Source organism: Monodelphis domestica, chromosome 2 (genome assembly GCF_027887165.1).
Source record: "Monodelphis domestica isolate mMonDom1 chromosome 2, mMonDom1.pri, whole genome shotgun sequence".
NCBI lineage: Eukaryota > Metazoa > Chordata > Mammalia > Didelphimorphia > Didelphidae > Monodelphis > Monodelphis domestica.
Window position 1 is genome coordinate 411,878,615 of NC_077228.1, and position 27,189 is coordinate 411,905,803.

At 36.9% G+C, this 27,189-nt stretch overlaps 1 protein-coding gene across 17 annotated transcripts in view; it reads right to left on the reverse strand.

Moving 5' to 3' along the window:
• MAP7 (microtubule associated protein 7) overlaps nt 1–27,189 on the reverse strand; it is a 249,148-nt gene that overhangs the window by 185,729 nt on the left and 36,230 nt on the right. For 2 of the 17 annotated variants that reach the window (XM_007484615.3, XM_001380689.5), the window contains exon 1: nt 18,899–20,115. The exons of 6 other annotated variants lie outside the window; for them this stretch is intronic. In XM_007484615.3, coding sequence (XP_007484677.2) covers nt 18,899–19,031 — 133 coding nt within the window. In that variant the 5' untranslated portion in view covers nt 19,032–20,115. Of the gene's footprint in view, nt 1–8,000; nt 8,065–18,898; nt 20,141–27,189 lie in introns of those variants that run through there. 9 more of the 17 variants (XM_056818863.1, XM_056818855.1, XM_056818862.1 and 6 more) reach the window with 9 other exon arrangements.

A 27,189-nucleotide genomic window follows, 5' to 3' on the forward strand; every position in this document is an offset into this window, starting at 1 on the left:
TGTTTTACTCCTGATCTTATTGGAAAGGCTTCTAGTTTATCCCCATTGCAGATAATGTTTGCTGATGGTTTTAGATATATACTGTTTATTATTTTTAGGAAAGGCCCTTCTATTCCTATACTTTCTAGTGTTTTCAATAGGAATAGGTGTTGTATTTTATCAAAGGCTTTTTCTGCATCTATTGAGATAATCATGTGATTTTTGTCAGTTTGCTTGTTAATATGGTCAATTATATGGATGGTTTTCCTAATATTGAACCATCCTTGCATTCCTGGTATGAATCCTGCCTGATCATAGTGGATGACCCTTGTGATGACTTGCTGGAGTCTTTTTGCTAGTATCCTATTTAAGATTTTTGCGTCTATATTCATTAGGGAGATCGGTCTATAGTTTTCTTTCTCTGTTTTTGACCTGCCTGGCTTTGGGATCAGTACCATGTTTGTGTCATAGAATGAATTTGGTAGAACTCCTTCTTGGCCTATTCTGTCAAATAGTTTGTTTAATATTGGGATTAGTTGTTCTTTGAATGTTTGATAGAATTCATTTGTGAATCCATCTGGACCCGGGGATTTTTTCTTAGGGAGTTCTTTGATAGCTTGTTCAATTTCTTTTTCTGAAATGGGGTTGTTAAGGTAATTTATTTCTTCCTCTTTTAGTCTAGGCAATTTATATTTTTGTAAGTATTCATCCATATCACCTAGATTGCCATATTTGTTGCCATATAATTGGGCATAGTAGTTTTTAATGATTGCCTTAATTTCCTCTTCATTAGAGATGAGGTCTCCTTTTTCATCTTGGATACTGTCAATTTGGTTTATTTCTTTCCTTTTTTTAATTAGACTGACTAGTACTTTGTCTATTTTATTTGTTTTTTCAAAGTTCCAGCTTCTAGTCTTATTTATTAAATCAATAGATCTTTGACTTTCAATTTTATTAATTTCTCCTTTGAGTTTTAGGATCTCTAATTTAGTCTTCATCTGAGGATTTTTAATTTGTTCACTTTCTAATTTTTTAATTTGCATGCCCAATTCATTGACCTCTGCCCTTCTTAATTTGTTAATATATGAACTCAAGGATATAAATTTCCCCCTGAGTACTGCTTTGGCTGCATCCCATAGGTTTTGAAAGGATGTCTCATCATTGTCATTTTCTTCAATGAAGTTATTAATTGTTTCTATGATTTGTTCTTTAACTAACTGGTTTTGGAGAATCGTATTGTTTAATTTCGAATTAATTTTTGATTTACTTCTCCATGTTCCCTTACGAATTATTATTTTCATTGCATTGTGATCTGAGAAAGTTGCATTTATTATTTCTGCTCTTTTGCACTTGTTTGCAATGTTTTTATGCCCTAATACATGGTCAATTTTTGTAAATGTACCATGTGCTGCAGAAAAGAAAGTATATTCCTTTTTGTCCCTATTTATTTTTCTCCACATGTCTACTAACTCTAATTTTCTAAGATTTCATTCACTTCTCTTACTTCTTTCTTATTTATTTTTTGGTTTGATTTATCTAGTTCAGATAGAGGAAGGTTCAGATATCCCACTAGTGTAGTTTTTCTATTTATTTCATCCTTGAGTTCCTCTAGTTTCTCCTTTAGAAATTTGGATGCTATGCCATTTGGTGCATACATGTTGAGTATAGATATTTCCTCACTGTCTATACTGCTTTTTAGCAGGATGCAATTACCTTCCCTATCTCTTTTAACTAGATTTATTTTTACTTTGGCTTTGTCGGATATCATGATTGCGACTTCTGCCTTCTTTTTGTCAGTTGATGCCCAATAGATTTTGCTCCACCCTCTTACTTTCAACCTATGTGTGTCTACCTTTCTCATATGTGTTTCTTGTAGACAACATATGGTAGGGTTTTGGACTCTAATCCACTCTGCTATTCGCTTGCGTTTTATGGGTGAGTTCATTCCATTCACATTCAGAGTTATGATTGCTAGCTGTGTATTTCCCAGCATTTTGATTTCTACTCCTGATCCTGCCTTTTCTTCTTTCACTATTTCCTTCTACACCAATGTTTGCTTTTGAACAGTCCCCCTTGTTCCCACCCTTATTTTACTTCCCTTTCTACCCCCCTCCCTATTTATCCCCCCCCCTTATTTTCCCTATAGTCTTTCTAAAATTAACCCCCCGCTCCCTCCCTCTCTTGTACTGCTTCCCTCCCCACCAGACCATTTGTTACCCTTCTACTCCCCAATAGGGTGCAAATCTATTCTCTGCCCCCAATGGATTGGATTGTTTTTCCCTCTTTGAGTCACATTCAAATCACGTAAAAGTTGAGTATTTCCTGTCTCCGACCTCTTTACCCTTCCAGTGTATTGATGTTCTCCCCCCTCCCACCATGAGCTTCTTTATGACATATAAATTACCCCCATTTGTTTCTTTTCCCATTTCTTTTAATATTAACCTATTTTTAAGCTCTAGTTATATATATATATATGCATGCTTATGCATATATATTTTTGCATGCATGTATCTATATACCTATTTATGTCTTGTCCTTTCATCCTATACAGTTTGTTGCTGTTCCCTCTAAGTATACTTCTTTTTGCTGCCCAGGTAATAACAACAGTTTTTAAGAGTTACCAATGACCTCTTTTCTTATAGGGATACATATCATTTTAACTTGCCACTGGAATTTATTGAGGAGGAGGAGAAGAGAGGGTGACGTGGTCAGACCTGTGCTTTAGGAAGCTCACTTTGACCGATAAGTGAAGGATGGAATGGGGTGGGCAGGCAGACCAACGTTTGTGGCAGTTAACAGTTTAGGCATGAAGTGATGAAGGCAGGGTGACAGCAATAAAAAGACAGAGAAGGTGGCTTATTCAAGAGATGCTGCAAAGGTAAAATGGACAGGTCCTTGTAACTAACTGGACATAGGGGAGGCAGGTACTGAGAGAGCATGGAGCAAAGGATTAAGATTTCTTGGCTCATAGGCTGTGGGAAAGGAGTTCCAGGTAGTGGATGAGAAGGAAGACTAGAGAAATTTGTTCTCTCCATTTGGCCTCTGAGAGCAAGGCAATTTTGTGAAAATAAAAAATGGTTGGCAGAAACCCTGGTTTCCCATAACTACAGAAAGAAAAGGCATTCATATCTATTGTAGATGGCCCCATTGCCTGTATCTTATTATACAATAAACCAAGTTATTTGGCACATGTATCAATTTCTAAACTTTAAAGATTCATGGAATTCCAGGTTAAGAAAAGACCTCAGAGATTTTCTGGTTCAAACCTTTCATTTTCCAGATGAGAAAACTTGGCTTACAATGCGTTTATTTGTTTTGCTTGACTGTACTCATTTTGTTACAACAGAGGTTTCTATTTGGAGTAAGACAGATATGGGGAAAAAAGCAAAAAGCATAAAAAAAAAACCACCACTTTTGAGAGGAGGAAAAAAACATAAATAAAGCAAAACAAACACAATCATCCAGAATCTCAGTGATGGTCTATCTAAGAAAGGATAAGAGAGAAGGTGGGCACACAGGCAGCTCTCCAAATCTTGATGAGTTTTCCTTCTGGAAAGGACAAAGCCTTAAAAATATTTGCAGCTCTCCTGGCAAAGGTCTCCATGCTTAGTTGGTTCTTAATAATGGTTTGTTGAATTATAATACATAAACAAACAATAGCTTAGCTTGCTTCAAACAACAGTACTCCTAGATGGGATCTATAGGAGAGGGAGGAAATGTAGAATATCAGGAAATTTCTGTGATATGAAAATATAAAAGGCATCAAGAAAACAATAGTAGAAGGGAAAGAGCATTTGATTTTTAATCTGGGGGACTGGGTGAAGTGACCTGAAATGGGCAGGTAGAAGATGAAATCAAATACTGGATTTTGCTAAACAAGAATCACAGCTTGCTCTCTTCATAGTATAATGAATCCATTAGAGTTAAAGGATTTTGTTTTTTTTTTTTAATTTTTTTTTCAATTACATGTAGAAACTATTTTCTAACAATTGTTTTCTCACATTTTGTGATTCAGTTTCTCTCCATCTCTCCCTTTTCTCTCCCCTTCCCAAGATGGTAAATAGTCCAATATAAGTTATACCAGTGCTGTCATGCAATACATATTTCCATATTCCTCATGCTATAAAGGAAGACATCACACATGAAGAAACTCATGCAGGGAATAAAATAAAAAATGGTATATTTTGATCTGCATTCAAAAAATCCCATCTCTGATGTGTATTATTTTTGTGGCCTTGAACACATCTTTTAACTTCCTTGGGCCTCAATTTCTTCATCTGTTACATCAAGGATTAGATCACCTCCGAGGTCCCTTCCAGCTATAGAGTTATGATCTCATAATTCTTTATAAGTTTTCAAGTCAATGTACTGTCATAATTATAAAAAATATTGACTGATATTTCATTGCCTTCAAAGTTTAAATGGTGTTTTAATACAACTGATGGTTCCCAAAGGTCTAGAAGTAGTAGTATGTTAAAACTTTGCTTTCTCACACCTAACCCAAAGTAAACCTCTTTGCTTTCCAACTTTTTTTCCTCTCCAGCAATAAATTCTTTTTATTCTGATCAAAAATACATAGCTGGTTTATTTATTTAATATTAGTTGTATTAGGAGGTACTCAAGTTCTGAACCAGGTGAAATGTCCTTTAACAACATAGATTGAATTCCAGCTACCTTTCTGTGATTTATATTAATTTGTCAGTCAACTTGGACAAGTTACTATAATTCCTGTTTTAAATGTCTTTCTCTAAGCAATACAACAATGCTGATCCTTGGTGTTCTTCCTTCTCCAAAATCAACATAGAAAGAAAAAAATGCCCATTTTCCTTCTTTTCTTCTTGTTTTTTTTCCCATCAGTTCTGACTTGTCAAGCTTAACTGGAAAGCAATTGTTGTAGGTCTTTGAAATAATCTCCTTTCACTTTCTCTCTTCCTCCAAAGAGCTAGTTTGTCTCATCAGAAAGAAGCCTGTTCTTCTGAAAATTAAATAGTGAAACAATGAGATGCTTTTGAAAGATTGCTGGTTCTACATTCAGAGGAAATGGGTTTGAATTTTGCATCTGAGGCTTGAGACTTTGGGAGAAATATTTAATATTCCTGAGCTTCAGTTTCTCTATCTGTAAAAACTGATGACCTCTGAAGTCTCTCCCAGTTCTACAGCTATGATATCATGACCTCAGATCTCAGTCAGGGAGTTCTTGTCATGTTTTTTGACTTTACAACAACTTTTGTCCAATATACTACTCTCTGGAGACTTACACTTATAAGCAATGCTAGTGTTGTCTAGGGTAGTAAACTAAATAGCCTTCAAATATGCCACTGGGTATGACCATTACATAGGAAAGACTGGACCTAAATGACCAAGTAGCTAACTTGGAAAGAAAGAAATTGGAAGAAGAATTAGAAGGGAAAAAAAGAAACATACTAGTAATAATATCTAGAGCCCTTTAATTCAGTAAGTCAGAGGCTGGCACAATCTTGTAGCCAAAAAAAAAGTGAGCCCCCATTTGCCTAATGTGAAACTTCAATATCATTATCCCAAAGTCAATCAATAATAGTAAAAAAATGGGTTTATCCCTGAAGAGTTGAACTAGGTCCATTCCAGTTTTGGGAATGATGATTCTATAATTGCAAATTTTATACATCTGACAGTAAGGATCTGACTATTCCAATAAACCTGTTTTTCTATCATTTGAAAACAAAGAGACTCAGCTGCAGTGGAGGCAACATTATAAGAGAAGTATAAAAGGAAATTTCCAAAGGTATCTGGGTGAGGTGCTTAGAAATGGGTGGGGTACCAAGAGAGAATTACATATAGGATTTTGCTAAGCTAGCATTCATCTCTTACTATAGAATGCTTTCCAACCAAAAGAAAAATACTTTTGAGATTATAATACTAAAGTAAAAATAGTTGTGAGTAAGGTTAAGTCCAAAGAAGATTTGTTTTTTTAATGTTAATTTTTTGCACCCTAGTTCATAACTGAGTCAATGGTTTATAGTAGTAACAGATTAATATAGGACTTCAGATAGGAAAACACATTTCTATAATACTTTTTGAAGAACAAACTTGGATAAAGGATGAAAAGAAAAAAATCTCACAAAGGGAAACTCTGAAAACTTAAGCGAAATGGAAGCTTTTGCCTCTCATACAGGAATCTGAGTCAACCAGTTCATTATGGAGTGACCAGAATTTGATGACTAAAATGGACTTACGTGGCACAAATTGTTAATCTCGGTGCATCACCTAGTGAACAAAGGTCTTCATTACAAAAGCCATTATCACATGGTCATGAAAGGGCAACTAACTCTCTGAATCTGCCCTGGGCTCAGGGCAGAGTCCTGGTTCCTGGTCCTCCTAACTCCACCTGCAAGCACTATTCCTGGCTTCCAGCTTTACTGTGTCATCTTGAATCAGTAATCCCATCAGAGGGCAACCACTAATGTGACTATAGGCTTCTAAACCAAATTTACACACCATAGCCCATTGGGGAGCCAGTAAATCCCTCTGGGTTCTATATTCTATACAGACCCACTGGAAAAGTAGGGCAGCAACTTTGTCAGAAAAATGAATAACTGATCCTTTTGTTATAGCAAAGAACTGGAATTTAAGAGGGCGTCCACTAATTGGGAAGATGCTAAACAAATTATAGTATATTCAAATAATAGTATATTCATGTCATAGAAAATGTACACTGTAATATAGCATATGAGTATTTCCAAGAAGCATGAGAAGACTTGTATAAATTGATGTACACTGAAAATGGGAAGAATCCAGAAAAAGTTACACAATAATAAGAATGTAAAGAAAAATAACTTTGTAAGATGAGAATTCGGATCAATGAAACAACCAATTATGATTTCAGAGGGCTGATGACACATGCTACCCACGTCCTGATGGAGAGGTGATAGAAGCAAGATGCTGAATTAAGTCATACATTTGTAGACATGGCCAATATGGAATTTGTTTTGTTTAACTATCTACTTGCTGCAAAGATTTTGTTTTATTTAAAAGTGGGTTGAATGGGAGGAAAATGGAAGGGGAAGGAAACGAGGAAAATGAGGTGAAGATGAAAATTTAGGGGAAGGGAAAGAGGAAGATGGAAAACTAGGTAGTAGATAGAGAGCCAGGTCTGGAGACAGGAGGATCTAGGTTCAAATTTGGCTTCAGACTTTTCCTTACTGTGTGATCCTCAGCAAGTCACTTGACCCCAATTGTCAAGTCCTTGCTGCTCTTCTGCCTTGGAATTGATACTTAGTTTTGATTCCAAGATGGAAGGTAAGGGTTAAAAAAAAAAGAAGAGGAAAGGAAGAAGTAGAGCAACTTTGAAATTTTTTATGTTGAATGTATTATATTTTTTAAAAAGAAAAGCTAGCCACAAAGGAGAGATTGAAGTTTTATATACAATCTTCTTTCTATTCTGCTATGTATGTGGAAATGCTCATTTTATGTAGTACTATAAAATTCTCAATAAAAAAATACTATATAGCTGAAGCTTCTAGGATTGTCAGTTTTAAGCCTCTCAAAAAAATATTCTTCCTGAGTACTCTTGGAATCTGTTTTTCCTATTCTCCGTCAGTGTATTAGCAACTCTCATCCTTTACCTAGTAATAATCTACCAGAGTAGAGTATATGTTGACATTTTTCTCAGAGAGATTTCTTTGTACCTGCTATTCATCAGAGACCCAGAAAAAACAAACAAACATCAAAGTTAGTGAAATTAAAGGGGAAAATAGCCTGTCTACAAATATGATTATATTAAAGTGAAAAAGATTTCCCTCACAACAAGGAGGTTTGTTGATGACAGCCTCTGTGTAAGGGGGGGAGAAATCACTGTGGTTATAGTGAATGGACGAGATTCAATTAAAGTAAAAAATTTGAGTATGAGCTAAATCCTGGGATTTTCTCTTGTATCATTGACTTCTAATTCAGAAAGGATTAAAAACACACACACACACACACACACACACACACACACACACACACAGAGGAAAAAATAAACAAAAGGCATAAAGTTGCCTGACCTGGGACAGGGATGAAAACTATTCTTTGTGGATTGGTTTTCAAGATCATGGAGAATCACAGCCGTTGTGCTTCATGCATCCTGAGACTCAGCAGGCACAGAAAGGTTTCAGAAGCTCCACAAATCCCCTGGCTTAGAGGGTTCACTCCCATAATCACCTTTAACATAACAAGCTGGAGCTGCAGGATTGGGCTCTGACATACTGGCCATTTCTTTCCCTTCATTAACCATCACAAAATTACAGGGTATTGTGGTGACTAACCTGCATGGAACTGAACACATTTGGTCTCTACTTACTAACACTGGCCTGAAAATTCAAGCCAGTCTAACAACTATTTCTAAGCATCTGTGATATGCAAGGCATTGTGCCAGCAAAGGAAGACACAAAGACAAAGTGAAAAATGGTCCCTGACCTCTAGAGGCTTCCTTCTTCAGAGGTGATGAAGGGGGAGGTGGGAAAGGGAGGTGCTTTTATTTCTCTCTTCCACAATTATGGGTGTGACTGCAAACACTCCCTGGGAACAGCAAGAACATCCTAGAAGTTTACAGATGTTCCAGCTTTGTCCTACTTTTCTTTAAATATTGTTTTTATTGTGAAATAGTATATACCTAAATGGTTCATTAGTAAGAAACTGAGTCAGGATGAAGAATGTTATCACTTCAAGGACATCTCCAGTCATGCCACTTGCATTCCACAAGGGCTACCGTCTCTAATACCTCTCTGAGAATGGGATCTACCACTATAGATGGCTTTAATAAGCCAGTTTGGGCTATTTGGCTCAATTTTAGGTTTTCACACCTTCCGGGACACCTTTAACCATGATACCAAGCAAGTATTTACCTCATTTTCTTTCTAGCTTTGTTTTACATGTCCTCTTTCCCCATATTCTCCACTATGATATGAATACCATCTTGTCAAAGACCACACCACAGTTTAATATTCAAGTTAAGCAACAACAGCCTTCACAGTGATATGCCTTTTAAAAACAAAATTTAATCGGATTATACAGGATGCCCCAAAAGTCTTAAGTTTTTTAAAGCTTAAGATAGCACTAGGACTTCTGAGACATCCTGTACCTTAAATTACTGTTTTGTTATTTAATGAGTTAATTAAAAAGCACCTATATTATGACATCACAATTTTTTTTATTGTTTTGACAACTATATTTCAATTTACTTGGTTCCCTTTTTAATTCTATGCTATGCAGTTAAAATATTATAATGAGAGGAGGACCATTGACTTCACCATTTTGCCAAAAGGATTCATGACAGAAAACAAAGGTTAAGAACCCCTGGATAGTTTTTTGAAAAATTTTCCCAGCCCTATATTTTATGATTCAGTAAGGGCAGCAGACTAAGCAATGGAGCCCTGAAGTTTGGACTTCTGCAATAGTACTAGGTAGTCTCATCTGTCCATAATAATAAGGATGATGATGATGATGATGATGATGATGAAAACAGTAGCTAACATTTACCTGCCCGGTACTATGCTAAGTGTTTTGCAATTATTATCTCATTTGATTCTCACAACAAATAGCCCCAGGAAGGTAAGTGATATTATTATCACTTTTTAAACAATTTTTTAAAACATTTTATAAAGAAAACTGAGGACAACAGAGATTAAGTGACTTGCCTGGTGTCACTCAGCTATTAAGTGTTGGAGGCTATATTTGAGTTCAGGTCTTCCTTACTCTCAACCCACTGAACCATCTAGCCAGCTATCATTTCCTTCTCTTAGAATCCCTGACTTTTTCATGATTTCCCCCAGTGACTAATATACTCTTAAAAGTAGTTTGTGTTAATCTGCACATACTTTGTGCTTACTAACTTGTGTATATGCCATATCCCTCCCCCAGTCCCAAAGAATGTAAGTGGCTTGAAGTTAAGGACTGTTTTATTATTTTTTTGTCTCTAGCACAAAACAAAGGACTTGCCTTGCATACAGAGGACATTTTAAGAATACCTGCTGAATGGAATTGAAGAGTCTAGTCCCACTCCCTAACTTCTAGTCATGCCACTGTTTTGAACTCATGGACTTGGATTTTGCAATATCATGAAGTCTACCTATCTTTTATTTTTAAATAATACTTGGAAATTGGCAAATCTAATTAGAGCCCTAAACAGCTGATGGTCCTAGGATCTAGATCACTACAAGTGCAGGGAGAAACCAAGGTCAAAACTCAGGAATATTATTTGAGGAAATACAGATTGCACTAAAAACACCTCCAATATGTGGTATCATTTTCTGCTAACTGTAAGACATGCTAAGGGAACATCAGCAAGATTCTTGGCCCCCCTGCCAAAAAAAGGCAATAGTGGATCTAATTTAAGTTTGCTTTTTAGAGATATGCTGATCTTAGTGCAAATGGATATTCAAGCAGAGACCATAACCTTCCAGTAAATGGGACCCACAAGCCTTCATTTGGGAAATCGTTATTATCTTACGGGTTTCTAGTGTTGAGGCACTCATAACTATGCCATTCCCACAAGTATAACTAATGAAATAGGTATACATATGTCTAAGGAAGTTGTTATAGCACAGTAAAGCTCAGTATAAAATGGCTCACAGAGAAAAGATCTGGTTATACTACAGTTAAATCACACCTTGCCCCTCAAGGGCAGTTAGGTGGCACAGTGTTGGGCTTGGAGTTAAAAAGAGTTGAGTTCAAATCCAGCCTCAAAAACTTACTAGATGTGACCTTGGGGGACACATGTAATACCCGGTACAATTGTGCGTCAGCTACAGGAAAGGTGAGGGGAGGGAAGGAATATGATTCTTGTAACCAAGGAATAATGTTCTAAATTGACTAAATTAATGAATGAATTAATTAAAAAATAGATGTGACCTCAGGTGAGTCACTGAACAGCTATCTGCCTCAGTTTCCTTTCAGTAAAATGGGGATAATAATAGCATCTATCTCACAAGGCTGTATAAGGAACAACTGAGATAATAGTTGTAAAGCACTTAGCCCAGTGCCTGGCACATTATAGGTGCTTAATAAATGTTTAGTCCCTCCTTCTCTTCCTCTACTTGCATCCAATTCAGCATTTCCTTTACCAGAACAGAGATAGGCAGTAACATATGCTATTCATTAATTTGCTCAACAAATATTTGTTGAGAGGCTATATAATAACATATTTAACAGGAACAAATGTAAAATTGTACTCCAGTTCAAAAATCAACTTTAAAAGTGTGCTATAGGAAATAATGTCTAGAGAGTGTTTTACCTTACAATAGTCTGAGAATTTTAGGGGGCTGGCAAGCTCAGTATGAGACAAAAAGACTATATATCAAATCTGGCCTCAGACACTTCCCAGCTGTGTGACCCTGAACAAGTCACTTAATCCCCATTGCCTAGCCCTAACCACTCTTCTGCCTTGGAACCAAAACACAGTATTGATTCTGAGACATAAATTCAGGGTTTAAGGGGGTGGGGGGGAGAGGAGAAGTACTATATACCATCACTCAAAAAAGCACTGCATTTGCAATCTTTAGCCCCAACAGAGAGGAATATTGTCCAGGGACTGGAGGAGGGACAGTTCCACTATATTCTGTCCTGTTAAGGTCACATCTGAAATATTGCATTCAGTTCTAGGTACCAAATTTCAGGAAGGATGTTGATAAGTTGGAGAGCACCCAGAGGAAAACAACCAGGATAATAAAAGGCTTGATGATCATATCATATAGGATCTGTTGAAGGAATTGAAGATGCTTTTAGTGGGGAGAAGTGAAGGAATTGGGGTGGGGGGACACGATGGGTATCTTCAAATGTCTGAAAAACTGATATGTGGAAGGTGGATTAAATTTGTTCTACTTGGCCCCAGAGAGTCTTGCTAGCAGGCACAATGACTAAAAGGTACAAAGAAGCACATTTGGGTTTCAGGGAAGGAAAACACTTCCTAATAGCTAAAATGGTCCAAAAGCAGATTAGACCATCCTAAAATTAAGCAGGTTCTTCCTTACTGGAGGTTTGCAAGCATAGAGTGGGTAAATTTACCCACATATGTTGCAGAGAAATTTAGGTTGTACTAGGGGGTTTCTATAGCTTCTCCTTCTCTTAGGTTCTGTGATAGCAGGTACATAGTTCTGTGTTAGTCTTATCTCTAATATGCCCTAAGGTATTTGGCCTTACCTTTTAAAAAAATCTGATTTTATATTCCAATTTTTAAATGTATATTTTGGTTATACTTTACAAGCAGAATTGTATAGATGACTTTGGGTTCAATTTTTCCTGTATATAGAAAGGATCATCTGAATTTCTTGCTCTTTTAAAGAGGATAATATTAGTTTATTAACTGCTAAATTTTCCTGCTAAAAAGTTTTACCTAGTTCCTGAAGTGGCACAAATAAGGACACTGGAAGCAGACAATAGTCTGAGTTCAACAGGACAAAAGAGGAAAAGAAACAAGGAAATGTGTGTGAATGAATCCAGAGTGGTATTCACACTTCTTGACATAAGACTCCTCTCTGCAAACAAAAAAAGACCCATGACTTACAAAGAGGGCATTACAGTCGCTGGAGCATCACCTGTCCAATGGGAATATAAATGGTAAATGGCAGCTAACATTTCATTTGGAAGCTTTAACAGGCAAGAAACTCTACCTTTCTAATGGGTGTGCCAAAAAAGTCACTGCAGGTTCCAGAAATATACAGCACTTTAACAACATGGAAAAGAATACTGACAAGTTTCACAGGAAGTATTCCACCATGATCCTGAGGCAGGATTCCATTTCTCTTCCCAATCTAACCAGCCATTAATTGATCATCAACAAAAAGGTGGTGTGGGGAGGCAGAATGATTAACATTCAAAGTAACATAGTGGCCAAAGACTACTACCTATTAAATAGGGAGTATTCACATTGCCTCTCCAAAGGAGATGGAAGGTTACTCTAAAGAGGGTGGGGGGGAAGGACCCAATGCTATCCATTGTTCAGAATGTTTCTAGAACTATAATCTATGATATATGCACTTAAATAAATTTGAGTGGTAAACCTTCATCCCTTAAAAGTGGCTTTGATCTTCAGAAACAGCCAAAGCAATTCAAAGATGATTCTGGCAAATATTAATCAGCAAAAATTAATTAGTTTGGACACTATTATTAAGGGGGGAAAATAAGTAGATATGGGGCAGAGTTAGGTAGCTCAAGGGACAGGGTCTAGAGTCAGGAAGCCTTCAGTTCAAATCTGTCCTCATTCACTTATTGGCTGGGTGATTTTAGATCAGTAACTTTGCCTCTGTCTCAGTTTCCTCATCTGTATAACGGTGATCCTGATGCTATGTGGACCAAATGAGATAATAATTGTTAAGTACTTAACACAGTAAGAGGCACATAGTAAGAGCTACATAAATGTTAGCTATTGTTATTATATTATTATATATTGTTAGCTATTATTATATTACAAATAATATAATAATAGATAATATATTATTATAGCTATTATTATAGCTATTATTATAAATAAGAAAATAGGTAGCCTCATGTTAAGGAGAAGAGAGCCCCTGTAAAGATAGTATAAACAGGTGACCAGTGGGGCAACTGGGTAGATCAGTAGATTGAGAGCCAGCCCTTGAGATGGGAGGTCCTAGGTTCAAATCTGACCTCAGACACTTCCCAGAGGTGTGACTCCATGCCTAGCCCTTACCACTCTTCTGCATTGGAGTCAATATTGACTCCAAGACAGAAGGCAAGGGTTAAACATAAATAAATAGATTAATTTTAATTAAAAAAAATAAACAGGTTACCAGTATTTTGCTTAACCCAGTCTGACAGGGTAGTCAAAATCTCCTCTCACACTAGAATATTAGAATACCTGGCCTTAAAAATCAAGAAGACCAGGGTCCGAGGTCTGCCTCTGATGCTAACTAGCTGTGTTTTGTGTGATTATAGGCAAGTTGCAACCTTTTGGTACCCCAGACACTCTGCACAACTCTAAGTTACTGAAAGGCTGTGCTATGTAGCTGGGGAGGGAATTTCCAGTCTGGAGAATCACAGATTCTATACTAATGAAATCACATATTCAGATAAAAAAATCAATCTATAAATAAAAAATAGTCAAATATAACCTGATTAATGGTAATGACTATTTTGTAATCTCTTGGACAAGAAAGTGAGCTCTAGGATTCTAGGAAGAAGCTCTGCAGGAACTTCCTTGTCCTTTGCTTTTAACTTTCTTAAAGGTGATTTTTATCTGCTTTTACCTTCATGTGAGCTACTTTACAACCACCTCAGAGACTGCTTTCATCTGGTATTTTAATGTTTTGTTAAAGGGACTGGTTATTAGAAACCTCAGATTGAATGATTCATTGCACCAGACCAAACCATGCCCCAGACACTGGCCCACAGTAGGTACTTAATAAATGTTTGTTGGTTTAAATGAATCTCTTGTGCAACTTTTTCTGTAACTCAATCCAAAACAGAAGTTACAAAGAAATATTTGGGGCAACGGCAGCACGACTGGGTTGAGTTATATAACCTCCTAAAGTGACTACTCTGAAGAGCAACATTTATATGGAGGCATGGGTCCCAGTCAATCTGATTGATTCAATACAACAAACAATAAGCAGGGTCCTGGGCTTGATGCAAAGATAAAACAAAACAAAAACACCCCACCAATCTTGGCCCTCTAACATGTTATAATCTAGCTTACAAACACTCAAAAATATCTGCTAATTGTATAGCCACATCACCCACAGGAGAACTCAATGTCAAGTTAGGTCCAGTCTGGAATTCATCCAATGGAATTATTCAAATGTCAAAAGAAACATTGATAAGCCAAGTCTGGCTACACAAAGTCCTCCCCCTGTCTTTCTCACAAAAAAACACAATAGCCAAGCTCTGATGCATCAACACAAAACAACTACTGTTATTTTAAATGTCATATAATTTTTATTTAATTATGCTAAAGAGCTTCTCTGACACCTCATCCTGGCTCAACTTGACTGAGTTCATCAAGGCTACAGCTGTAGAATTGCTAGGTCTTAAACCAAGTTAAGTACAAGTGTAGTGATGGATTATGGGTATTGTAGTTTGAAAAGCAGTTCAAAGTGGCTTATCCTGACAAGGTAGGACACCAGGTTAATTCATCTTTTGGGTCATAGCAATTTATGAAAGTATAGCCTAAAGGGGTAGAAAGGGTATCATTTACATTGGTGGAGGATATATCCCCCATTATGAAATCAGGGATCTCTGAGAAGGGATTCTTTTAAAAAAGAAAAACAAAGAAATACAGATTTATTGACTGCATGGTAGAGCAAATTATCATTCTAGAATTATGGTGGCCTCTATATAAACACTTACCAAATTATAGCAAGTCTTACCCTAAAAGAATTGTAAATAAAGGCAATACAGTATAGTAGATAGTAGATAGCAACAGCACCAGGTACACAAATACCTGGCTGCCTCTGATATATACTAGCTAAGCTATATGACCCTGGAAAAGTAACTTAACCTCTGAGCAAGACCCTAAGACCATGAGGTACAAAAAAAGAGCCCATCTGTATTGGTAGAGAGAGTTTCCTCTATCAGAGAATTCAGGAAGTTCCTTAGACCAATGAAATCATTGAAATCAATTCCTATCCTTAAGTGGAGATGAATACCTTTTAAAGTTAGCCAGTTGGGGGGTCCTGAGAATAGCAGAAGCATTCCTTTTAAAAATTCATTCAAAGCAGCTACCTTTCATTTTGGATACCTGGGAACGCGACAGTTCATCCTTAAAACAGACACACAAAGTATCCCTGGATAGGAGCCCTTTAGCATTTTCAATTTTGTTATCCTGCCTCTTTCTTCTCAGGACTGATAGTAGAAAGAGATATCAGTCATGAAAAGTAGGTTTAGACATGAGTGTCTGACTAAGCTGGATAATCGGTAGAGAAGAAAACAAGTTTTTGATCACTAATCTTAATAACGGCACACAGAAAAGATCCCATTAGGTTATCTGGGTCTGTTGTTTTGAAAATTATCATTGAAGAACTTAGGTGTCCTATATAAGTTGCAGAGGAAAGGTACTGGGAATTGATAGCTAGAAGGGAATTAAAAAACAAAACACAAAAAACTTGTCTATCAAGTAGCAGCCACACATTGGAGAAGGGAATATTTGAAATTTTCCACAAACTGAGACCATGCAATTATAATAGAAGGTTTGATGTACTGTAACTCACTGATAAAGTTTCCCTTCTGCAAATAACAAGTCACTTCATATCTCTGCTCCTCAGTTTATTCATCTATAAAATGAGAGAGTTGAACTAGATAACTCTTGAAATTCCTTCTAACTATAGATCTTTGAACCCATGTCAGTTATCTAGGGGCATAGTCTTACTTGAGTGCCAGTAAAAAGAGGAGTATCCTTAGTGGAGATGCCAGAATTCAAAAAATCACTTCTCCGTGAAGTAGGAAGATCTTTCATATAGGTATGATCAGAAATTATGGTCGGAGTAAACAGTTATTCTCCTAAGAATGTGGATAGTACCTATGTTTAATTAGATAAGATAGTAAGGACCTTTTCTTTATATTCTCACTCAAAGATCTATTGGCACAAGTCACTGTCAGACAATTAGAGACCACTTCAGAAGGGGTCTAACTTGTAATGAGCAAGAAAGAGATGAGATCCTTTGACAGCAGAATGAATTTCCATCTGGGAGGGAGGAGTGGAACTGGAGATTCCAGCTGTGCAACCCCCCCCCCCCCCAAAGATTTAAGGCTCTTAATTCCCTAAACCACTTTAATACATTGATCTAAGGGAAGAGGATATATTCATAGGGAGTATTTTTCTTTTAAATATTCTTATTCTTTCCCTTTCAAATTGGACTTATGAAGATAAGAGTAATGAGGAAAGATATCAAGGAATGAAAAATCTATTGAAAAGAGTAATACAGTCCTAAGGGAAAAAAAAGTGCCATTCTTTTGAACCACTGCCCCAAGGGCACACAAAGGAAAATCACCACAAATCAGAAGAATGCCTCTAAAAAAACCCCATGAGAACAATCCCATAAAATCCACTAGAACATTAATTTTGAAAGTCACCAACTCTTAGGTGACTAGATGACTTGCTAATACAGTTTAAAGGGCTTAGTTCACTGTCAACAGCCGTTTGAACAAGAATATGTTGCTAACTCCCAGGCAAACAAGGAGACTGAAAATAAACAAACTTCTGTTCACAGTACTATTAAATCACTAAGGTTATTCTGCAAGGAGATAAGAAGCAGTCCCCAGATAAAACCCTGCCAGATATTAAATAAGAATGACTATAGTAATAAGATTATATGTTACAAGAACACACTAAATGAGATTAAAACGAAGGACTAAAAATCATCAGTGCTAATGCAAAAAGCACAGCCTTATCATAAACTAGATTACAATTTATTCAAGCACCAGAAAAATCACTAGTCCTCAGATATGGGGTCCTGATTAAGCATTTCGTCTCCTACAGCTTAAATATTTCCCCACTAGAACTCCAGGCTTCATTCTTCTAAGTATAAGAAGAAAATGTAACAACTCAGGGACAGAACTGGAATATATAGTACACTAATTGCTACAAAGAGCTGGAGGGGGGGAGGGAGAGAGGAGGAAGGAATCCCAAAAGACAATCCTTTCTGTAGTCAGAGGAAGAAGCACTTACAAACTGATTAGGAAGCTGAGAAGAGAGCTAACATGCTAAAAACTTAAAACTCAAGAATGGGAGTCACAATTCTGAAATGCTGCCTTCTCTGTGTTGTAATTAAAACTCTAGGAGTCCTGGCTGGAAGACAGGGCTGTACACGATGTAGTTACACAGTGACTCAACTGGCTGGGTGAGCTCTATTATAACCCATCATTACGTAAAGAGCCTCCTTACCCCACATATATACATACACACATATATGTATGTATATACATATTTATATATTTACATAATGTACATACATATTTATATATGCATGTTGTTTTAAAAAAATATAAGAGAGAGAAAGGGATGTACCCCTAAAGGGTACTCTTCAGACTGGCACTTTTTCTTTAGTGCCAGCCTCTATCACAATGTACACATATATTTATATACATAATATATGCATATACACACTCATATATTGATTTTCAGAAAAACATTTAAAAAGGAGGTTATCCTCAAAAGTTAAATGCTCTGACTGCACATGCATAATCTATATCAAAGTGCTTATCTTCTCAAGGAGGGGGGAGGGGGAAGACAGGAATTTGGAACCATGAATATTAAAAATGGTTTTGACAGGTAACTGAGAAAAAATAAAAACATTCTTAAAAAAAAGTTAAATGCTCCTGATACTCCCCCCCTTCTCTACAACTTTCAATCCTTCCCCAGCCCCTGACTCATGTCATTTTCTTCTCCCCACCCACTCTTATCTCATACATCAAGATAGAAACATAGAATTCTGTCCTTCCATTCTTGGTTCTGGCAAGGTTGAATTCATTATGCCACAAACTACAAATCCCCATTCTTCTACCTAAAACTCCCTTCCTTTAAAATACACAGAAATCATCTGATTCCTCTAAAGAAAGTGGGGGACCTGCTTATTTAAAATCTTGACAACTTAAATTATCTCCTCCAGACACTAATGATGCCATTATTAACCATCAGTGGAGATCCATGTGGAAAATAAGGGTCTCAAAGCCTGGAGAGCAAAGAAGGTGGCTTTGTTCAACAAAGTGTTTTATCTGAAATCTACAAAATCAAGGGAGGAGAGGAGAAGGAGGAGAGGTAATGCATAGAGCCCGAATTTTAAAAAATGTAGATAGTGTAGAAATGTCCCCCAGCAAAGTGTCCTGCTAGGTCATAAACACTACACAGTGCTGCATGCAGTTTAAGTACAGAGGGGAACAGCCTGCCTTGGGCAGCATAGCAAGAATGTACTGTACACAACCTGACCAAACTGTAGAGAGAGCTATTGCATACCTTTCAGCCTTCTGGAATTTCCATTCTTTTGCTGTTCTTCTTCCTCATTAATGGTGAATAAACCTGGGGGATTTGGCCTTGGACTGGTCTTCTTCAACCTCTCTTGTCGGATAGCAGTAGCTGATCCAGGCATGTCGCTGCCACTTGGGGGGGTTTGTTGGTTGGTTTGTTATTAAAAATATATGTTTATGTAATTGCAGCCTGGGTGAAGCTGCTAGCTTCTAAGCTGCCGGATCATTTGAGCACTTGTAATAGATCCCCTACGGGTAAACAGTGTACAAACAGCTGACAAATACTACTATCTGCTAGGCAGCGGAGGGCCTGCGGTTCCCCCCACTTGCCTCCCCCACCCCACCTCCCTTCACAACCCCTTCCCAATCACTCTCCGCATTCACCCATCCCTGCACTCTCAAGGAAAGCCCTGATTAAAGGCACAGTGCATTGATCCGATGCTTCTCTCCACTGGCTAACCTGTTCAATCAGATCCCAGAGCACAGCTTTTCCTTCCTGCGGCAGCACCCTTCTCCAATCTTCTTCCAGCTACAGCCCACTAAAATATTCAGCACGCAACACAAGAGGGGAAAATATGATACGCCACCGTTAACAGTTGCCCTGACAACCCTGACATATCCTAATCAAAGGAGGGCTGGGAGCGTCTCTGTCTCCCCCAGCTGCAAAGCAGCAGCTTGCCGGAATGCCAGGTCCTGGGAACTCAAAAGCAGCGTGAACCTGGGCAGCTCCTTTCCTTCCCAAAGCAGCAGCAGCAGTGGCCCTGGCAGCAGCGGAGGCAGCGGCAGGATGGGAGGAGGGATGGAGTTTTGCTTGCACAAGCATAGGAGGATTCAAATCAAGAGAAAAGGCTCCAGGCAGGGAGCCTGAATTTTTTTTTTTGTTTTGTTTTGTTTTGCTTTGTTTTTTTGGCCAGGTACTCAATTATTACACTCGAAATCCCCAGTTGAATCAAAACCATGGCTGGGATTATCTGCCGTCATCTCAAGTCCAATGTCGCATCCAAGACTTCCTGGCATCCTTTATATATAAACATAAGCATACTCCTCCCACAAACTTTGCCAATAGCTGTCAAGAGAAACACTCCTGTTATGCACCCAGTACAAAGTGGTCTCCAAAGGCGGCAAACAGAACGATTCTCCTTGATATCCACATAGATTATAACTTGGAACACATACAGAGCACTTCAATGACAAGTTGACAGAACAGAATTGAATAAATTAGTTCTGCAGAAGAGAAAATGCTGCCACAATTAGGGCTCATCCAGAAAACTTTTCCCTTATTGCACAAGGGAAGTTGCTACCGGCAATTCTGGGTGTTCCTGGTAATTTATAGTCCTTGACCCAAATTTCTCCCTTTTAGGCTCTTATCTCTAAAGCAGACAATCCTAGAACCATTCTGGAGTTTCTTATGAGATTCTTCCATTTGTATTCCCTAGTGATGACCTCCCCCAAAGCACTGAACTTTTAAAAAACTGTACCTTTAAAATTTTTCAAAGGGAATAGTTACATAATTCTGCAATAACTCTTAAGCAAAAAATTCTTTCCTCATTAATTGATTTTTATTATTTAAAAAAAAAAAGACTATCATGGCTATATTCTGATAAGTCCCTCCAGCATTTATATGTGTAATTTATACAATCATAGCAACTACAATATGTTTCGGGGCCAGGATGAGATATACTCTATAGGTTTTCTATGACAGTAAAAATCCCATCCACGCCAGTAAGTATTTTACTATATATATATTTTTGTACTAGTTCATTCATTGCTTTATAAACATTCCCTAATTTTATTATGTGTGTACATTTTCTCTATCTCCACAAACTGAAATTCTCCAAGGAAGCTTTCAGATCTCTGTTTGAAATCTCCCATAATGCCCAATGCAATACTCTGGTACATAGTAAATGATTAGATGATCTTGGTTCCCAAAAATCTATTCCTTAGGTTTAAGTATTAAGTTAATATCCACTAAATCTAGAGTCCAAGAAAATAGAGGTAAGCTCATCCTTGAGTTTCTGGCCAAGTCTAGTTCATTAAAATAACATGCTTCTTTGGGAGAGGCATTTAAAAAATTAAAATATTAGTTGTTTTCAGAAATTCCCTTTTCCTTCTTATGCTTCCCTCCTAGACACTTTGCTGAAAGCTGACACAAGGAATTTTTTTTTAATCTGCTTTTCTTTTGCCAACACATCTACACTAAATGAACATGTTTCTCAGAACCATTTCTTTTTTTTTTCTTTCCCCCACTTCTTCCACAGGGTCAGTCAGATTATTAGCAGCAACAGCAGGATCACGCACAAAATAAGCATGTTTAAAAACACCACCTCTGCTCATTGGATAAATAAAGTAAGACACTCTTCATCAGTTTTGTCAAATGACATTATATTTAGAAATGACCAAAATAACAATAACAAACACAAAACATTCTATAACTTTACTGACTTCAGGGAATGGTTAATTTCTTTCCTGAATTTAAATAAATCACTATCATTTTTAGAAGAGATTTCCTTGCACTTTAGATATATAAAGGAAATTGGCAACCTATTACTACTAGGGAAGTGAGAGAAAACTTTCTGAAATTGACATGCAGGCATTTGAAAGGCTAAGTGCTGACAGGAATCCAAATGCCTTGGCCACTACTTAATATTTATTTTCCATCTTACTCTCAAGGATGTGGCTTAAATGGTTTTAAAATCATTTTATGAGGGGAGTACAGGATCAGACTGAGAAGCTATTTGATAATTTAGCTTGTCTAAAGATCAGCCTCATGAAGGCAGAAACTGTGATTTATTTATGCTTTCTTCCATCCCCCAGCAACTCTCTCTCTCTCTCTCTCTCTCTCTCTCTCTCTCTCTCTCTCTCTCTCTCTCTCTCTCTCTCTCTCTCTCTCTCTCTCTCTCTCTCCAATCCCACCCCCGCCCACCTTATGGTAGTCTCTTATTTGTGAAACTCTCTTAGAGAAATCAGGTTTATCAGCTTGTACCCAAGTGGCTCAGAATTGGGTCTTAAACACCACACCCAGTCTGCTCATGGTTTTCATTTTACTTTGCCAGTTGCAGGAATGTTATACTAATTTATAAGCTTTCACAAAAAAAGGCTTTAGTAGAATGTACTAGGTGACTGAGAGGCGATTCTTTGTCATCTTGATCCCAACACTGGGGTCTAGAAGTGAATTCTGGCTTGTTTTCTTTATAAAATATGAGAATTGCCATCAACATTGTTCTTCATGCTACTCACTCAAAAACCAGGGCTCCTTGGAGTAAATGGGTTTTGTTCAGAGGGTATTCAGTGAGAACACACAAGCTTTTAAATGAGTTATATGAGCAAGTGTTCTTGATCTCTCTATAGCCTTTGACACGGTCCTTCACTCTCTTCTTAATACTCTCTTTTCTCCAGGTTTTCATGATACAGTTCTCATCTGGTTCTCCTGCTACCTGTTTGACCTTCCTTTTCTGGCTCCTATTTATTCACTTGACGCCTACTGACCCAGGAGATCTCCCAAGGCTCATTGAAGACCCTCAAATTACCATCTTTATGCAGATGACTCAGATCTACTTGTCCATCCCTAATTATCTCCCTTGATATCTTCTAGCCTCATATCTCCAGCTTCCTATTAGACATTTCAAACCAGACATCCTATAGAGATAGGAAACTCAGAATGTCTAAAACTGACTCATCTCCCACCCCAATACTCCCCTTTCTCAGATTAAGTCGACAAGTATTAATTAAGCATTTAATATGTGTCAGACACTGTGTGAAGCACTAGGAATATAAAAACAAAGAGAAAAATAACTCTTGTCCTTGAGGAGCTTTTAATCTAATGGAAATTTAAAAGTGCTACAGAAATATGAGTTATGACTACTCTACTACTGTTGGAGGTATCAACATCCTCCCTGTCAGCAAGGTTCACACCCTAGGCATAATATCTCTTATGGACATTCTTAGTACAGGTTCTCATCATCTCATGCCTAGACTATTGCAAGAGTATTTTGTTTGAACACCCTGCTTCAAGTCTCTCTCCACTGCTAATTCATCCTCCACTCAGATGTCAAATTAATCTTCCTAAAATACAAGTATGACTATGACAGAATCAACTCCATTGACTCCCCATTACTTTCAGGATCAAACATAATCCTGGAGAAAAAAAAGAGCTTTATAATTAAAATAGTCTTTTTTTTTTTGGCCCAGACTTGTGATTTCATCAGGGTATAGAAACTCCTTCCATCTATACAGATTAGGTTTTCATTTGTAATTTATAATTTTAGAGTTGCCTGTAGCACTGAGAGATTAATTGACTTGTCTGTCATCATAGAGATAGTATCAATCACTCAACCAATTAACATGAATTTATTAGGCACTTGCAATGTTTCAGATAACACACTATTACCTGGTATATGTTAGAAGTACGACATGGTCCCACCCTCTTCATATTCCAAGGCTGAGATTCTCACCACTATTCTTGGCTATCTCTCACCAAAACATAGTCATAGTCAATGCAAACCAATATAATACATGAATAAACAAGGACTTTTACTCTGAAGAATTTTGTAAATACAAAAAGACTTTTTTTCAAATTCAGAAGATTTATTTTGAGGGCAACTTAGATCTTTTGTCATTGATGGTTGAGAAGAAAGAAACACTGATATTAAGGAGAATATAAAAATTAATCAATATATGGAAGCAAACATTGCAGAGTCTCAATGAAATCCACAAATATTTAAAGGCAATTGGCCTCACAACCTATACATGAAAAGCTAAATGGTTTCAAAATATCTATCATTCAGATCATGCAGTTGAATAGCTAGAGTTAATATATCATATTTACGATAGGCACCAATAAGAGAAAATGAGTTGGTTACAGAATTGAGTAGGAGGAAGAGAGAAGGGTAGATTCCATTTGGGAGACTGAATCTTGTTTTTAACAATTACTATATGTAACTCATCCTTTCGACACAAAGGCTCTTCTGGCAATGCTATTCATGAATGTGAATTTTAGAATACCATAATGAATAAGACATTGAAGTTGTGTGTGACCAAAAAGACACTGGCCAGTTTTATGCACAGTGGGTACTAGTATTTCTAACAATAACTTATGTTCAAGAGCAATATCCAAAATGTGTTGATGGAGAAGGAAAACAGATAATTCAGGTGCTTCACTGACATCCAAAAAACAGAAAAAGATTTAAAAGTCTTCTAGAATATTGGATATGTGCTAAGTGTTTGGATTTATGAGCAAACATGGAACAAGAATGAATAGGTTGAGACCTATGCCAAAGGAAGAAATGTTCTGCGACCTAGACAAAATTACAGACACTAAAAAACTGATGCACAAGTTGTAGAATAACTTAAACACACTCCAGAGTTGAATTATCTGACCCCTAAAGCTTATTCCAATTTTACATTTGATGATTCTTTTACTCCTATGCAGCACTTCCATCCTGCACAAAGTTTACTTTTCTTTAATAACATACTGCAGAACACACTTTTCTTTAATAACAAAGATGGCATGAGCAGTAGAGGAGAATCTTTTTGTCACTTAGAGAAAAAACCTAAACTGTTATCATTAAAATTTCTTTTATCTTTGAGAGTTAATATTTTATGGTTTCCCAAATACTGTACAATTTCTGATGTGGGAGTTTTCATTTGGTAATCACTGGGGAATTCAGGGTATCCATTAAAAAAAGACAGAAAAACTCTTTGCAAGCCTAGAGTTCATTCCTTTGTGTCCATGAGGTACAAAATTACCAAATGAGGTATTTGTGAACATCCTTTGTAAACCATAAATAGTCATAGAACTATAAAGCATTATTATCATTTTATCTTATTTAACACTGCGATGTTGTGTCCAGTTTAATAAATATGTAGAATCAATATCTGATAAGTATAGTAACCCAAATGATTTTTTCTTTTCCAGTATCTAATGCAATGCCAAATATATTGTTGATCCTAAACAGAGTTATGATTTGCTTACTGGTAATCATACAGGCTGCAGAGTCAGTTCTCTCTTTTATTTTTCATTTTAATCCTAAACCTAATTATGTTAAATGCTCTTGGAGTGGGATTAGTAGTGACTACAGATGTTCCTTTGCCACAAAATAAATTTAAAGAATTGGATATATGAATGTAATCATGAATACTTGTTTCCTAGAGCACCTATAATGCATTCTTCATCTAGACTTTGTGAAAAATAGAGTGAATATACATAATATACATACTTTTTATGTAACCTGTTGGTTGTGTGAGGGGTTATAGATGTTGAAGACAATAAAATCTTACAGTACTATGATTTTGGTTTTGCTAATTCTTAAAGTCCAAAGGTGTTGATTCTCAGACTTTTTGGTTTCAGAACTCCTTTATACTTGTAAAAATTGAGGAGCCCAAAAAGATTTTATGTGAATTATAGCTATCAATATGTTGTTGTTTTTGTTGTTGTTCAGTCTTTTCAGTTGTGTCTGAATCTTTGTGACCCTGTTTGGAGTTTTCTTCATAAAGTACTAGATTGGTTTTCTATTTCCTTCTCCAGCTCATTTAACAGATGAGGAAACTGAGGCAAATAGAAATAAATGACTTACCTAGGATCACAGACCTAGTAAGTGTCTGAGGCCATATTTGCACATTGGAAGATAATTCTTCCTGACTCCAGGTCCAGCATATCCACTGTTTCACCTTCTTGTTGCTACTAGGTATATACTGGATGTTCAATAAATGTTTGGTAAATTTAATCCATAGTGTATGTAGACTTTAGAATTATTTCAGGCTTCAGATGAACTACTGGCTGTTTCTATACCACCCTAAGGATCCCTATAAACCACTCTCATGGTCAATAAGGATCCTACCCCTTTTTGATGGCTTTTGATGAATAGCTGAACAACAACTATTTCTAAAGCATTATTTATGACTACCAACAAATGAAAGCTTTGAAAGAATCTTGACTTTCTATGTAAAAACTAAAAAAGATGACTTCATTTTAATGTTCTTCATTTGAATGTCTTTTGTGTCAAACCTGTACTACAAATAGTGAATCCTTTTTCAGGAGTGATAGGGCCATTCTTCAGGAAGTTCCAGGTCCCTGGGGGCTTCTTATTACATTTCTATAAATTTTCAACCTATACGTTAAGTATATTGTGGGTTGAGGTCATTTCTACACTAAACATTTATTTAAATGTGATCTGGGTCCTCAACTACTCAGAGCCTCTAAGCATTTATTTGGTATCACAAAAGCAAGTTACACAAGTGGCACACTGTCAGATTAAATATGTTGACATAAATTCTAGCAAATCACAAAACCCAGAGCAAAAATTCCTTTGGATCTGTTTGTCCTTGATTTCCAACTAGTGGTTACATTTTATTTACAGTAGATGATAAAGACTTTCAAATGTGTTAGAAAAAGTAACCTCATGAACATTTGGCATTCTATAGATCTGCCTTACTCATCTTGTTAATAATTCAAGGCATCCAGTTTTTCTTTTTTAAAACTTGAGGCAGAGGTGCCAGTGTTTGGAACCAAGAAGAAAAAGTAGAGATCCTGCTTTAGACATTTAATAGTTTTATGGTCCTGGGCAATATATTTAACTTTTCTTAGTCTCTTTCATCATCTGAAAAATGAGAAAAAAAAATAGCACCCACCCTTCAAGGACCCTTTCAGGACTCAATTTATGATCCTATGACAACAGTTACTGGATAGGCGTAAAAATCCCTACATTCAGAGTTAGGTGAGACTATGTTTCCAGTCATTAAAAAAACAAAACAAAACCAAAAATGTATTTTCTTGTCTTACCAACAACTCTTAAGGCAGAAGGGCAAGGGCTAGGCAATTGGGTTTAAGTGACTTGCCCAGGGTCGCATAACTAGGTCTGAGGTCATATTTGAACCCAGGACCTCCTGACTCTAGGCCTGGCTTTCTATCTGCTGAGCCACACAGTTGCCCCTTCCCAGTCTTCCTGTTACTCCGCTTCCCACCCCTTTCCTTCTTATTATCTTCTGGTCCTTCAGTGTGGATGCAGCCAAGTCCTGTGTTATCCTAACTGTGGCTCCATGATATCTGAATGGTTTCTTTTTAGCAGTTTGTAGTGTCTTTTCCTTGGTCTGGAAGTTCTTGAACTTGGCTATAACATTCCTGGGCATTGTCAATTGGGGATTTAATGCAGGAGGTGATCTGTGGATTCTTTCAATCTCTACCCTCTTGTTCAAGAATGTTAAGGCAATTTTCTTGGAAAATTTACTGAAGAATGATGTCCAGGTTTTTTCTTTTGTAATGATTTTCCGGTAGTCCAATAATTC